Consider the following 14,440-nt stretch of genomic DNA (forward strand, 5'->3'; position numbering starts at 1 on the left):
CAGACGTTCAGCCAAGATGTGGTCAGTTCCTGAGAATTTCTGGCCAGATAGGGTTGGTCACGGCTACAGCATAAAGGCAAACCGAATAAGATGAGGCGGGGCGTCCAAAGCCATCTCAATCAGATGGGATGTCGTCCGGAGAAGTGTAACAGCATGCATTTGACGCCCGGAGAAGACAGGCAGCTCCTCGGCATGTAAGTGGAGCGCCTTGAGTGTCTAGCGAAGGTCAAGGTCATCATGGTCTCAAAGGGATTAGAGGGCGGAGCCGAGGTGACAGACAGGCTCTTAGATCAGTGTCATTAGGGGACACTAATGCTGGAGAGGGGACCCTCCCGATTATATTAAGTCCTTGATCTGTGACCTCTTCAGATTATAGGGTGGTTGGCCATACTGAGGACGCATAAAGATGGACAGGTCAACGCATAAAGATGGACAGGTCTGTGTCCACGCAGTGTCATCATGAGATGGTCTTCTCTTCACACGAATATACCGGCTTTCAAACAGATAAGTGGATGTCATGGAAAGAAAGTTAAAAAATATATAGTCTGGCACACAGTAGCCTTCTCAACTACTACTAAAGGGACTACAAAAAAAGACAGTTATAAGACTTAAGTCTGAGAGAACTATGAAGTAGTCGAGAGGACTCCTGACTCGCTCAAACCATCTGCCAGATCAATGGAAAATTATCCAAATTACAGGAATGCACAAGCAGAATTCAAATCACGAGGGAATAATGAAGGTTGTAAGGATGTCACCAACCAACAACCCACTTAGTGCAACTGTACTTCATGAAATGTTTGATTGTGAAATTAAAAAATTAAAATCTATTTACTATATGTGTGTGTGTGTGTATGTGTGTATGTATGTATGTATGTATGTATGTATGTATGTATGTATGTATGTATGTACACAGTATTCAGAGAGATCCCACAGTATATTTCATTGTCTCTGGATCTGCAGCTGCTGCATGTTTGAAGTGTCCAAAGACTGCCCTGTGCACCTCACCTCACCTCGGTTTCAAATGTACACATTATGCAGTGCAGAAACCCACAACCACAGCAGTAATCCCTGTCCTCAAAATCCCTGACCTTGGCATGCTCATCACTGTGCTGAACAAAATGTACAGTTGCAGGCTTTCTATTTTCTGGTTTCTGCTGTTGTTTGCACTTAAACAACAACCTTTACAAATACCAAGGTGACATTTACTTTGCACTAATCACTTGTGGTCCTGCTTCCATTCATTTGTGTAGCAGATGCCTTTATCCTTAAGCAACTTACATTACAGTACAAATATACATTACATTTTCATCAGTAGGTGTACTCCCTATGACCTTGGAGTGGTTAACACTTTGCTTATCCAGTTGAGCCACCAGATAACAGAGCCATACATTCCAGTGACCTGAATACAGACCTGCCATAATTTCACTCCCACACAGATGACCATAAAGGCTCTGTGTGAGCTGGACTGTCCAACCTTCCCATCATTACTCTCATCAGTGCCCGTCAAAAGAGTAATGACCACACAGGAGTGCGGGGTGGACTGAATACATTAACATGCTAATGAGCAGATGTGGGGGAATCCAAAGCCTAGCGTAGCGTAACGGTGAATACAAAGAGACAGACGGCTCTAAGCAAATATTTGCACATTAGCGGGAACCTTTTGCTGGTTGGTATGGGGAGAATAGCACACAGTCCGGACGAGAACAGACCAAGACCTCGGTCAAGGTGAAGTGCATGCCCTGTGAAGGAGTTGAGTTTCTGATAATAGGGTCTCTGCCCTCATCGCTCCCTCCCTGGCCCAAACCCTTCCCCCCTTTCGCGCTCCTAATCCTCTGCAAAACATACTGAATTTGATAGCCGCTCCTGTTAAACCCAGATTAGATTCTTTTTTTTGCAACGATGACCTCTTTACGAGCATTTGAGCCCCTGATTTGATATGATGGCAAATACGATGGAAATTTCCCTTTGCCACCTTATATGTCCAGGTTTGGTATCTAGAGACGTAGGCCTTTTTCTACGCACCGCCATTACCGAGGTTATTCATATTCTCGGAGCTCAACTGGGAGTATAAACACTCACATACGAGGAAAGCAAACTACAGGCCTACTGTCAGATGCATAAGCCATCTGGGAATCCAGCACTAGACAGCCATATGCCGCCGGAGCCGCACGACACAAGCAATAAGTCTCTGGAGCCAGACAGAGTGAACTGAAATGGACCAGCGATGCTGAGAAATGGTTCCTAATAAAGTTCCCCAATAAACCGGCCGGGCCGGGCAAACATGGTGGTATGAAATGGACAGCACTGGACCTGTCCTCGTATAAGTCCTGTTATTCTCCGTTCTGGACTGTTGACCAGCACAGACACAGAGCAGTGCAGGTCCCTGTTTGTCGGAGAGGACAGGCTTCCAACAACACACCACATGCAAACATTTACCGTGTGTGTTTGTGTCACAGTTATGGAAAACACTGTGGAGGTGTTCAGTGGCTCACTCAAACAAGAGGTCAGTGAATGACTTTTAGTGTTTGGATATTTAAAGCATTTACCTGCAAAAGGGTCCCAATCCATCAGAGAAGAAGCACTGGCCTCCGTTGAAGCAGTAGTTGGGGAGCTGATCGCAGGGCGTCTTGCAGCTTCCGTTGGGGCAGTTGGACCCACTGGCGCCGTCATTGTCAACCCCTGGGGGAGGTGCTGGGTCCTCGACTCCACCGCCACCGCTCGTGAGGGGGCCGTCAGGGGCCAGCAGGCCGGGGATGGGGATGCGGGGTCGGTAGGGGCGAGGAGGCGGGGTGGTGGTGATGTCGTCGTCGTAGAGGTCGGTGGTGGTGGTGTCGGAGTACTCGTCGGGGGAGGGGGAGATGCTGTCGTCGTACGGGGTGAGGTAGTCGTAGTTGTCAGGCATGGTCCAGGAGGTGGGGTCGCGGCCCTGCAGCTCGTGGGCGGATGGGGCGGGCGTCTCGAGGTCACGCGAGTCGGAGTCCACGAAGTCCACCGTGAGGGTGTCGGAGTTGGAGATGCGCACAATGGGCGACTGGGTGGTGGTGGGGGTGAACTCCCGGTCCAGGTCGAACACCGTGGTCTCCAGGCCACCCTTGGCGTTCTGCCAGGGCAGGTCAGTGGGCAGGGGCAGCTTGCGGCTATCATCCTCCTCTTCCTCCTGCTGGGTGTTTCCAGGGGCCTGGGGCAGCAGGTGGTCCGTCTCGGCCGAGTCCGGACTGAGTGAGTGGCGGCCCCCGGCTCCGGCCTCCTCCTCGCCGACCACAGGGAACCCCTCGCCACCCATCATGCCGCTCCCCGCGTCCTCTCCGTCTCGTGGCTTGCGTCCAGCCCTCTGGCTCTCGCCATTGACCACCTTGGTGAGATCCGCCATCTTCTCGCCCTCTTCCCCGCCGGGCAGTGAGGTCATGTTCACAGCATTATCCGGTGACTCAGTCACATTTCCTCCAATGGAATTCCCTGTAGAGATAAATAGGAGGCCTTATTACAGTGTACTTACATATGTTATAATACTTTTATTATATAAAAGTAATTTTAACACCTAGCTATATAATTACATTCATATCAATAAAAGATATGTTGTAATGATAAAGTACAAACAGAAAACTGTTTTTATATATTAAGAAGTATACTAATGGTGTTAATAACCAGAGACTTCCCGATTTGATATTACAACAATTAGCTGCCAAATCATAACACAATGTGGTACACTATTGTACTGTAAACATTTTGGTTTGAAATGTGAATTAGGGGAAAGCAGTCTACAAAGTAGGGATGTTAGAAAATATGAGTCAACAACACTTATGTGGCACAAGGTAAGTTATAATAATAACAAACAATCTACTTTTTAAATAACTGGCCTTTTAAGAATTAGTATGCAATTTGTAACTCAACAAATTTGACATTTTGCCCCTCCAATGTACAGTGTAGTCCTGTCACTTCTCTTGTTAGTGACTTTGCTGTACAATCCAGTAGTATATATATTAGTGCTTTCGGGGAATGTGTTTAATTGGCATTATTTGCTGTTAATCTAAGACTTTCACATGACAAACAGGTTTCAGTCAGTGCCTGTGATATGACACACAACCACTTTGAAAAACAGAAGCCCGGCCGTCACATCTCCTGTAAAAAGGATTTTTGATCTCCATCAATTACTTCCAGACAAGCGAGTCTTCCTATTTCCTTCCAAAGCAGCTTTGCCAAGCCCCTGGATTAAGAGTAATAATTTTACTAATGTACTTGAGGATGGCAAGGAGCTCGGATTAGGGATTAGGGTTCGGGACTAAGAACCCAGGGGCTCTCTATGGGGCGTCATAGTGATCCGGACAGAGAGAGAGAGAGAGAGAGAAAGAGAGCTTCATCAAAGCAGCAGGCCCCCACCACTAACGACCACAGAAAGGACCCTTAAGAGTTCCCTATCAATAACAAGTTACTCGAGACAACACTATTCCACCCAGAAAGGCATATTTTGGGAATTAACGGCTAAACTAAGAATTTTGGGGGGGAAAGGTCCTTGTGACAGCAATGAAAGTCACAGTAGTAAGTGGAGAATAAACTGAAACTACGGCGTGATAAATCTGCATGTGGGGCCAAGGTGAGCACACTTATCCTGCCAAAGGACAGTTGTGCTTATTTTCCTCACGGCTGTTGAAATGCAGGCTTTTAAAATTAGGGTCAAATGTAGGCTAATCCATGGCCCAGTCTCAGTTACTCCATCTCTGCAAAATCCATTACCAGAACCACAGCAGTGCTCCAGTCCAGAGGAAAAACTACGGCAAAAACCGCACACACACGACCATCGCACTCCATGTTACATTAGCCAAGGAGAGGAAGACAGATGGAAAGAAAGAGAAGAAAGGAGAAGAGAAGAGAAGAGAAGAAAAGTAGAGAAAAGGCACTCTGTCTAACTGGTCTGTTTCTGCTAGTGCCCTGCCTCCCTCTCTTGGGTAAGTCCCCTGCGTTCTCATCTGACAGTCTCCGTGCTAATGAGGGACTTCAGTAGAGCGCTGCACGCCTTTGGGTGTCTTCAAAACAACGAAAAACGCCATCAGATTTCACTTTCCATTCCAATGAGCTGTAAACAACATGAAAGCCTCCCACATCAAGACAGAGCGAAAGAGACTGTGGGGCGTGTTTTCAGCGATCATCTATAGAGTTGAATTCCATAGAAGACAGACTTATTGGATCTGGTCTGGACTTCATTAACATGTTTTGGAGGACCACCGCAGACACACCGTGACTGATCTGACAGGATGCCACTTGATACTGTGCAATTGTTATTGCTGCATAGGAATAGGTGTTTCGGTCTCCAGCGGCTCCTGGACCACGTCAGGGCTACATCAGGGCCAGATGAAGGTCAGATGTGCGCCAAAGTCCACTCTGCATGTGGGTAGGGGCGTTGAGGGGAGTGGAGTGGGGTGGTGGTGCAGAGTGGAAACACTGAGTAGGACATATTGGCACAGGTCCCTGTGTGGAAACAGCCTCTGAGTCATCCCGGAGGAGCAGCCCAGATGAGGAGAAGTGCAGGGCTCTCCCTCTGAGAGCGCTCACATGTTCAGACTCATTCCTCTACATACTACAGATGACGGGCTTGGTCAGGGTGGTCAATGCTGGGATTGCTCTTTGGGTATAGAGACTGATTCAAACTGACACAAATTTAATTGTTTAGGTAAAAAAAAAAGATTTGTTTGCAATTGTTTCCTTGCCATCCTCATGCCGTCTTATTCCTAAAAGCTGGAATACCTCCCTGTCAGAATCAGTCATGTATTTCTGATGCTCATTTCAATTAAACACATCTTTCACTGAGCCACTCCTTGATGAGGTAATTGGATTACTGGATAACCTTCAGCTCAGCCTCCTGGGCTGAAATAAGATATGCAATAACAGAACACATCAGGAAAAGGCGAGGTTAATCGCAGTTACCGGCTCAATGCACCTCACCAGCTGACAAAGACTTGAATTGGCAGCTTTTGTTGAATGAAATCATACTGAACAAATCCTTACAGTTACAGTCAAACCAATTCCTGTACATCCTGGGCTTGTCAGAAATCTTGTATTGCACCGCTCTAGTAGCTTAATAGAACCAAACCTGCATTTACTTTTATGTGAAAGCAAACATAAACTAGTTAAAACCCAGCTAAATCTTGAGGGGGAAGGAAGGTAGGTAGACTAGCAAATGGATTTAATTATTTCCAAAGATGCTCTACTGTGATTCTACAATGCTTCAACCAACAAACATTGAGTTTCACTCACTAGTACTTTAGTAATTTTATTTTTTTACGCTTGTTATGAGGAAGCCACCACAATAATCATTGAATTTTCCATTTCCCTCTTGGAATCATTCAGCCAGAGATAGGCATGTGCAAATGATTAGGGTTCAGTTGAGATACACCACTGATGAACTGAGTGGGGATTTAAAGCTCAGGGCACATCCAAAATGAATTTCATTTGACTAATTACCACATCTAGGAAATTGTGTGTGGTTACTGTCAGCAACCAGAATAGCTCAGATTTTCTCTCTGAATTACAAATGCTGTCACTGCCGAGTCAGATCAGATACAGCATAAATTTGGCGGTTGTATGGTTTTGGGGCTTTGGGATACATACAGTTTGGAAATTGAATCAGGAAATCAGAGAGATATATCAGTGACACAGTAAATCCAATGCAGTTGTACCACCCTTTTAGTTCTATCATCAATAATGAAACTCCTAAATCCTAAATTAAAACTTTATTTATTTTACTCTCAAGAGGTAGACACATGGCCTCATGTCATGTTCCCAATGGAAACAATGGGAACTATGACATGGAGAAGAGGAAAATCAGTAATATGAAGTGGATTTAGCGAGCCTGTGACAGCCTGGTGAAATGGAGTTAATATGTTACTCAACACCAGGATCCAGGAGAGATGGGTGGACGAGGCGGAGATGAGCAGCCAAGCCGTGCTGAGGGAGGCGTTTTTATTTGATTACCGAGGAATTGATGGCCTATCACTTTTCACCATAAGCAGACAAGCCTTCATAAACACAGTGGACGTCTAAATTAAGAGCTGGAAAAGAACTTCACTGAGGCCCTGCATTCTTTTACACGTGAAAGCTGGATAGAGTGGACTTGATGGGGTGGACTTGACGGGCAGAGGGCAATGAGTCCAGACGAAGAGGAGGAGGAGGTCCAGCCCCGGCACAGTGAGACAGACAGACCGATGAACGGACGTGCGGGTGTCCCAGTCCAGGTCACGTCGGACGAGTCCTCCCATGATCCCAAATATATGGCTGCAGTATCTCATTATCCCGTACCGGTCAGCAGCAGAGACAAAGGGACCAAAATGGGGCCCAGGTCCGAGTGCCGTGAATAGGACACAAAGGGGTCCTTGTGCTCCCCTACTCCCAGACAGTCAAATCCCATTACATAACACTCAGTTACCCCCCACCCCACCCCATCAGTTATTCATCCCGTTGGGGTCACTCTGACTGGGTGAAGGGGGTGGGGGGATGCTGGCAGGGTGATCGAGGTGGGCGAGGAAGTGAGATGGTTATAAGGACGACTGCCAGCCCTTGTTGTGGGGGTGCTGGGAGCCTTGGCTCATGTGAGGAGTCGTCGGTGGTCGGGCCGTGGGTTGCATAAACCTGATGTGTTGCCAAGCTACGTGTCTGGCTTTGAGTTTAGGATGTGTCTACAGGGACAGAGGGACTTAATATCAGTTGCAGAGGAGTTTTTTCTTTTTATGAAAATGATTATTCAAAAGATGTGTGAGGCATTTCACATTTGTCTTCACTGAAACTGGACATCTTCCACTGGCCATAGCACAGTCTACAAACCACAATCCAGAAAATGCATCCCTACCAATGGAAATGAATGGCAACAATGACTCAGTGTGGTCAAACTATCCATATGCACTCCAACCAAAGAGAGATTTTCCAGAGTTAACTCTCACATGGATGCCGACCATGTCAATGGATTATGGAGCACAGCTGGTAAAGGACTCAAGTCAACTTTAGAATGCTAGTCTCTCTCAAAGACCTAATGATCCAAAAGGAAGAGATCTGCATATGATTCCATGCCTCCATTTGCTGGAAAAAGAATAACCCTAAATTAGAGGATGATATTGGGAAACAACACCGTGAGATATTTTATTCTCCGGACATGATGCATCTAACACTGCCAAGCAGAGTGCCAAAGTGAAAGATGATCCAATGTGTTGTGAGATGGAAACCAAGCTGGATTGATTTTTACATTGTGCAGGGACAGGTGTGTGTGTGTGTGTGTGTGTGTGTGTGTGTGTGTGTGTGTGTGTGTGTGCGTGCATAAAGGACAGAGACTGGGCAAGAGAAGAACCAAAGGGAGGTCCATAGAAGTGATGGAGAGAGAGTCAGAGTAGGGCGGGGGAGAGCAGCAGATCTGCAGGTCATGTAAAACTGAGCTACTGCATCCACCATAAAACAATGTGTTTCCTATCAAGCATTTTGAAGAATTAATATTCGAATACTGATCGCTACTCAAATGTTTGCGCTGATATCACAGTTCATTAGCTGACTAACTGATCAACTAGCAAGTGTTACACAGTTGGAATATTAATTTGCTCCTGAACTGGATTCTTCCCCTATCGTAGCCTCTTTGTATCAGGGGTTAAGCAAATACAATTAATCAAATACAAATGATTAATGAATAATTCATTATCATTTATTTCAACCACATCCTTTAATAACCATGTGGTATAAACCTAATGGCAGCCACTCTGAATTAAATGTCTCAACATCGATTTCCATCTACATTTCTCTCTCTCTCTCTCTCTCTCTCTCTCTCTCTCTCTCTCTCTCTCTCTCTTTACTGCATAAATCCTTTCATTTCTGTGCTCAACAGGTGGTGGAATGGAGGAGGGATGTGTTGCTATGGGAACACACTTGCCCTCGCTGGGCTGGATGATGCTAAACGAACATGGCGGCTTAAGATGAACACAGTGGTTTGGTCAAAAACACACTGCCACTTAAACACACACGGTCAAATACACACACACTCACTCACACACTCACTCACTCTCTCTCTCTCTCTCTCTCTCTCTCTCAGGACAGGTCCAAAAATCGAATCCATGAAATAGAATCGGGAGGCACCACACCTATCACTGGTGAAAATTAAAAGAAAAATGAAAATGATCAGTGTACAGTCACACTGGTTAAGTGAAATCTTTTTAGAGGATGTTCAGAGAACAACACAGGTAACACATTCTGCACATCTACACTTCGATCTAATCTTTCTTGATTATCACCAGTGCTTGTGCACTGTTAAATTCAGATGTCCATAAACATCAAGGTTTGTTTGTGTGTGTGTGTGTGTGTTTGTGTGTGTGTGTATGTGTGTGTGAGAGAGAGAGAGAGAGAGAGTGTGTGTGTGTGTGAGTGTGTGTCAATAGGGATGGGGGAGTGTTAGCATACAGAGAGTCTACTGAGAGGGGATGAGAGGCACAGGAGTCTGTAGGAAAGCTTGGCCACATGGTGCTTATATTTGTCTTTCAGCTTTTCTGCTGATTGTTTTAAACGATTAGACTAATTAAAATTCGAGGATTTGGGGTCTCCATAAACTTCTGGCTTTTAAAAGCATCATCAAGGAGAGGGATCATGCAGACCCATTTAATCTGGCCGCCAGTAATCTCATTATTCCTCTTTTTTTAAACTTTGCATCTTTTTTTTCTGACGAACGTGAAGCTTTAGTAGATTTGGAACTGACTGCGAGGGGAAATGATATGGCCACTAGCTTAAGGAATGGCAGCACTTGGCAGCTGTTTAAATGATGTAACCCACGACTGAACCTGAACTTGCACACAGCTCTCTCTCTCTTTCTCTTTTTCTCTCAAGGGACAAAGCTGTGTTGTCACATCACTGCCAACCTCTTGTTTTAGGAGGCTGTCATGCCAGTTCAGACTGAAGAACCAGAGCCCTTGCTTTATCTTCCAGATAAAATGGCTGACTCCTCTTGCGATGAATGCCACGGACTGTAAAATCACAGACAATGTAAAAAAGATACCTCAAAATTAAGATTTTCTGTTCTTAAAATCTGATGTGGCTGACAAAAGAAATGGAACGACTGTGCAACTGGTCATCCATTTAACTGGGCATCATAGAGATGCAAGATCATGAGATGGACGAGCTGACTGCTCTCTACATTAATTTCCCAAGGACATGAAAAACGTACATTTTCATTTCAAAGGATTACACAGTGAGCAAGCGAGGGTCAAAATGGGCCTCCCTCCCCCTGTGGCTGACATACAGTATGCTGTATAGTAGAGAGGAGACTGGGCTGTGGCAAATGTGTTTAACTACAGATTTACGCTGCCGCCCTAGAGGGGATTGGAGGCTCACACTGGCTCAGGATTCTCAGATAGCGTGCTCATTTGGTCCAGATCAGGGCCGGATCAGAACCGGATCCGATCCAGAATCAGCCCGTCGATCTATGGGTCAATTCCACCCTGTCCGATATATATGAAGTGTAATCACCAAGCTCGAGCACAAAACGCTCCATCGAGGGAATGAGGCTTGAAATCACATGGCAGTGAACTCTAGAGCAGATATGGATCTGGACCAGCTCAGGGTGCCAAGCGACTGAACACCTGCCATGCAGAGGGAGATACCCAGCTGTTGTAGAGACAGTGGTGTGAGTGTGCTGCGATGGATCAGCTTGGGCAGGATTACTGGAAGCTAGAGGGTTAAATGTATGGACCCAATGACACCACTGCCGTTTTAGCATTCGATATAGCCAAAGCATAAAATCTCACGCCGATCTCCTAATCCTGTGAACAAAAGCGATATGCTGATCTATGTGTACAAAAAACGGAGATGCATTGGATAACTTATATTTGACATTTTACACCTAGCCTATCATTGACCAGACAAGTCCATGCAGCATGCTCCAACCGTATAAATAATTGACATGTTGATGGCCAGACACAAAGACCATTACTCCAGTGTAAACAAATAAATATAGGCTATACACATGTGATATGTGCATTATGTGCGTAAAAAACTGTCGAATGAAACAGCTGTATTACTATAGGCTACCTCCTATTATCTCGGTCTAGCCAATTATTTCCATGTCAGTTTATCTGACTAATTATCTTCGTGCTGAACCTCGAGGCATGCAAAGAAATGAAATGATGAAGCACGACGTGATTGCTAAAACCCATACTGAAAACAAAGGGCAAATGCCGACAATAGGATAAGGACACTTCCCTTCCATTGGGATATCGTGCCAATGTGCCTCAAGTTGAGTTGCAGGCTTTGTAAAAATGTGTCGCCCATGTTCATTTGTAAGTTGCCACAGCAAATAATCTACCCCTCTGAAACGATAGGCGAATAAAATGCCCTCATATAAAGTCTAAACTGCAGTTAATAGGGCTATGTTGACAGACCAACAGAGATAGCCTACACCACTGTTCTGTTGCTGGGCGGTGATTCTGAAACAGTTTAATCGACTGGATAATAACGCGTCAGTCCCCAGAAATATAACTGCAGTCAAAAAAATGATTTGCGAAACACTATGATGGTGGTGGTGAAATAATATGACAGCACAGCTCGAGTGTAGGCTATCTGATGCTATGTGGGCTACTCCATTGGAATGCGAGGTGACAATGCAGGACAAAACCTCAGTTCAGCCACGGCACTCGACGACCTAGTCGACTGAATGGTTGATCAAAGGCACTAAGAAAACAACTCAATAGAATGGCGGCGGAATCATCCTATAAATAACACTAACAATAATCGGACGATTGTTTTAGGTTCATGTTAAGGTCAGTGTCTCAAAGACGCGGCGAGTGACTGCGACAATAACGGGCAAATTGACTTTGTATCCCTCAGGCAAAAACATAAGCCAGAGGCTTTCACAGTACTTGAAACAAAACGAACACTTGGATAGACACCAACAACGTTTAAAAATTGCATAGCCACGGTTGTAAGCCCGCTTTGTGTGGTTTCATCATTGCCATAGAGACGGCAGCTTCACAGTGCATCACCCACACAGGCTTCGTCCCCTCTCACTGACACGGTTTCAGGGCCACCAAATCTGTGTCAGGTGGGACCAAAAGCCTGCAAGCCTAACAAGAGAAGTCCAGATGCACGGTTAACTGCGGTCTCTTTCAAGCAGTACACGAAATTGACTGTTTCAAAAAGTCCTCTAAAATAACAGACCATTTGGCAATACTGTAGGCTAATGCTCAAACCTCTTCTTGTCGTTTAACCTACATTTAACCATGCGTCTACGGCAGCATCCAATCGTAACATAACTGCAGCAACTGCTATACGGCTATAATGGACAGACTAATAAAATAGCAACTGTCAGGCCTATGCAAATGCATTGATGGGTTACCTCACTGGCAAGGTTTTACATTTTTGTGAGTAGGCATTTCTCATTTCTTACCATGTGCAAACAATGGAATCAAGTGCAGAATCACAACGAAACCGAGGACTGGCAGTCTCCAGCATCCCGTATAAATCCCCTTTCCATTCATGGCAACGACGTGTAGACTAATGTTCAGCACAAGTTATCAGAAAAATCCGGAATTGCGATCCCTTTTAAAGTCAATGTTCAAAACAAGTGGTAAATCCTTCAAGTTCTTTGTCAGTTGTCCACGTTATATTCCTCCTCCTCTGCGCTTCTCCATGGCGAGTTCGCGTAGGCTACTGCTATCTTCTCCGTGTTTTGTTTATATTTACCCTACACTCCTGTTTAAAATAGTGTCAGTTAGATGGTTTTAAGGTCCCATTGCAGCGTAACTACGGGCAGACAGACACCGTGCAAACACACGGAAAACTGCTACTCTCCTCATATGCTAGAGCGCACGGAGGCAGCAGCGCCGCTTGTTTTCAATCAGACCTATTGCACTCCCACCACGGGAAAGCAAATCGCTTCTAGGACTGTGATGCGATTCTCTCTGTTCTCACAGACTCACTGAGATGGGAAAATCATTTCAGCTCCCACCGTCTCCCCACCCCCTCCCCTCCTCGTCCCCTCCCAGTGTTTTTTCCCTTTCAATAATTTTCTATTCAGCTCAGTCGGAAGGTTCTTTTATATGCGAGGGCATTTGTCTAATAATGGCATTATAGTCTTTTAAAAACAATGTTGGTTCCTTACTGTATTTGCGACAGCTCAGAGAGAAAGAAAGAGAGAGAGGGGGGGGGGGGGGGGGGGTTGGTGTGCTATTTAAGCCTATATTAATAAACGTATATTTTTCATATAAAAAGAAGTCTGGTTTGACGGTAAATTGGTTCTTAATGAAAACCAAATGAAAAATTAACAGAAAAGAAAATAAGAAATTAAGCCCATCATAGCAAAAATACTGTCAAGTTACTGGACTAAATGATACCCAGCCATTAGGAAGAAATGTGTTTTTTATCATACTGTGCGGGCAAGCTTCATTGTTATTGTATTGCAGCCGGCGACACATACAAAAGACGAGGCGAGGGCGATGGGCGGGATATACACTCCTCAAGATGCGTTGATGAATGCGAAGGGGCGAGAGGTGTCCGCGGTGGGGGTTGCCAACATTCTTCCACAGAGGATCATTGGTGGAGAAAAGAGCACGGCAACAGGCGGTTCATGGATCTCTCTCTCTCGAGTGCACTCTGTCTCTCTCTCTCCTTCCCTTCTTGTTTACTGTGGAGGTATTTGCGATTTGCTCATGTGATTTGACAAAATATTTCGCTCCACAAAGCTAAATATTAAATGTGTCTAATGAGATGTGAAAAGTAGGCCAACTAATCTCAAACAGTTTATACCCAGTGTAGACATGCAAACCACTGACATCTCCATCACATCTACATCTTGAACTTGGTGGTGGTGGTGTGTGTGGAGAGAGCAGACATCATGTTGGACAGGTGGTGGCCACTCCACTATGCCCCAGCTAGCAGATACTTGAGTGATTCTGAAAATCCTCTTGTGTTTGTTTTTCAAATAAGCAGAGCCAGCAAATACAATCTATGAACAAATCTGCTATACTATTAGGGGTGTCATGGGAATTATGAGAACCTAGACTCTATGGGCGACACCCCTGCTGTATATTAGGCGATTTGTTCATATATTGTATTTGCTGGCTATGCTTATTTGTAATGTGTGCATTACCATTTGACTTGAATTATTCACCTCTGCCAGGAACAAATGGCAACAAATAAGGCACTCTTGAATGTTGAATTTGTAGCTTGAGTAAGACATACAAGGGCCTCACACTAGAATCGTTCTTGGGCTTTTTGTGCTACATAGGATAGCTTTCTCCAATTTTTGGATCGCAAGAGCCAGTAGGAGCCAGTGAGTAAGTGGATAGTATAATATCCAGTGTCAGTCTTTCCACACTCCAAATGCAACTGCCATTGGCGTCACCAAGATGTCTACCGCCAACCTTGCTTGGACAAGTGTAAATTAGTCCAAAATAAAAGAGAAGAAGAAGGGAAAAAACCGAGCTTTGGC

At 45.1% G+C, this 14,440-nt stretch overlaps 1 protein-coding gene across 5 annotated transcripts in view; it reads right to left on the reverse strand.

Annotated features, from left to right (window-relative positions):
• Nucleotides 1–12,814, reverse strand: part of cspg5a (chondroitin sulfate proteoglycan 5a) — a 34,719-nt gene extending 21,905 nt beyond the window's left edge. For all 5 annotated transcript variants that reach the window (XM_076279536.1, XM_076279534.1, XM_076279535.1 and 2 more), the window contains exons 1-2: nt 12,398–12,814; nt 2,547–3,456 (exon numbers count right to left, since the gene is read on the reverse strand). In XM_076279536.1, coding sequence (XP_076135651.1) covers nt 2,547–3,456; nt 12,398–12,488 — 1,001 coding nt within the window. In that variant the 5' untranslated portion in view covers nt 12,489–12,814. The remainder of the gene's footprint in view (nt 1–2,546; nt 3,457–12,397) is intronic.
• Between the last annotated feature and the right edge of the window lie 1,626 nt (nt 12,815–14,440).

This window comes from Alosa pseudoharengus, unplaced genomic scaffold, assembly GCF_046254945.1.
Source record: "Alosa pseudoharengus isolate Yale_2024_CS ecotype anadromous, Long Island Sound unplaced genomic scaffold, YU_APseudo_1.1 YU_APseudo_1.1_scf_12, whole genome shotgun sequence".
Classification (NCBI taxonomy): domain Eukaryota; kingdom Metazoa; phylum Chordata; class Actinopteri; order Clupeiformes; family Clupeidae; genus Alosa; species Alosa pseudoharengus.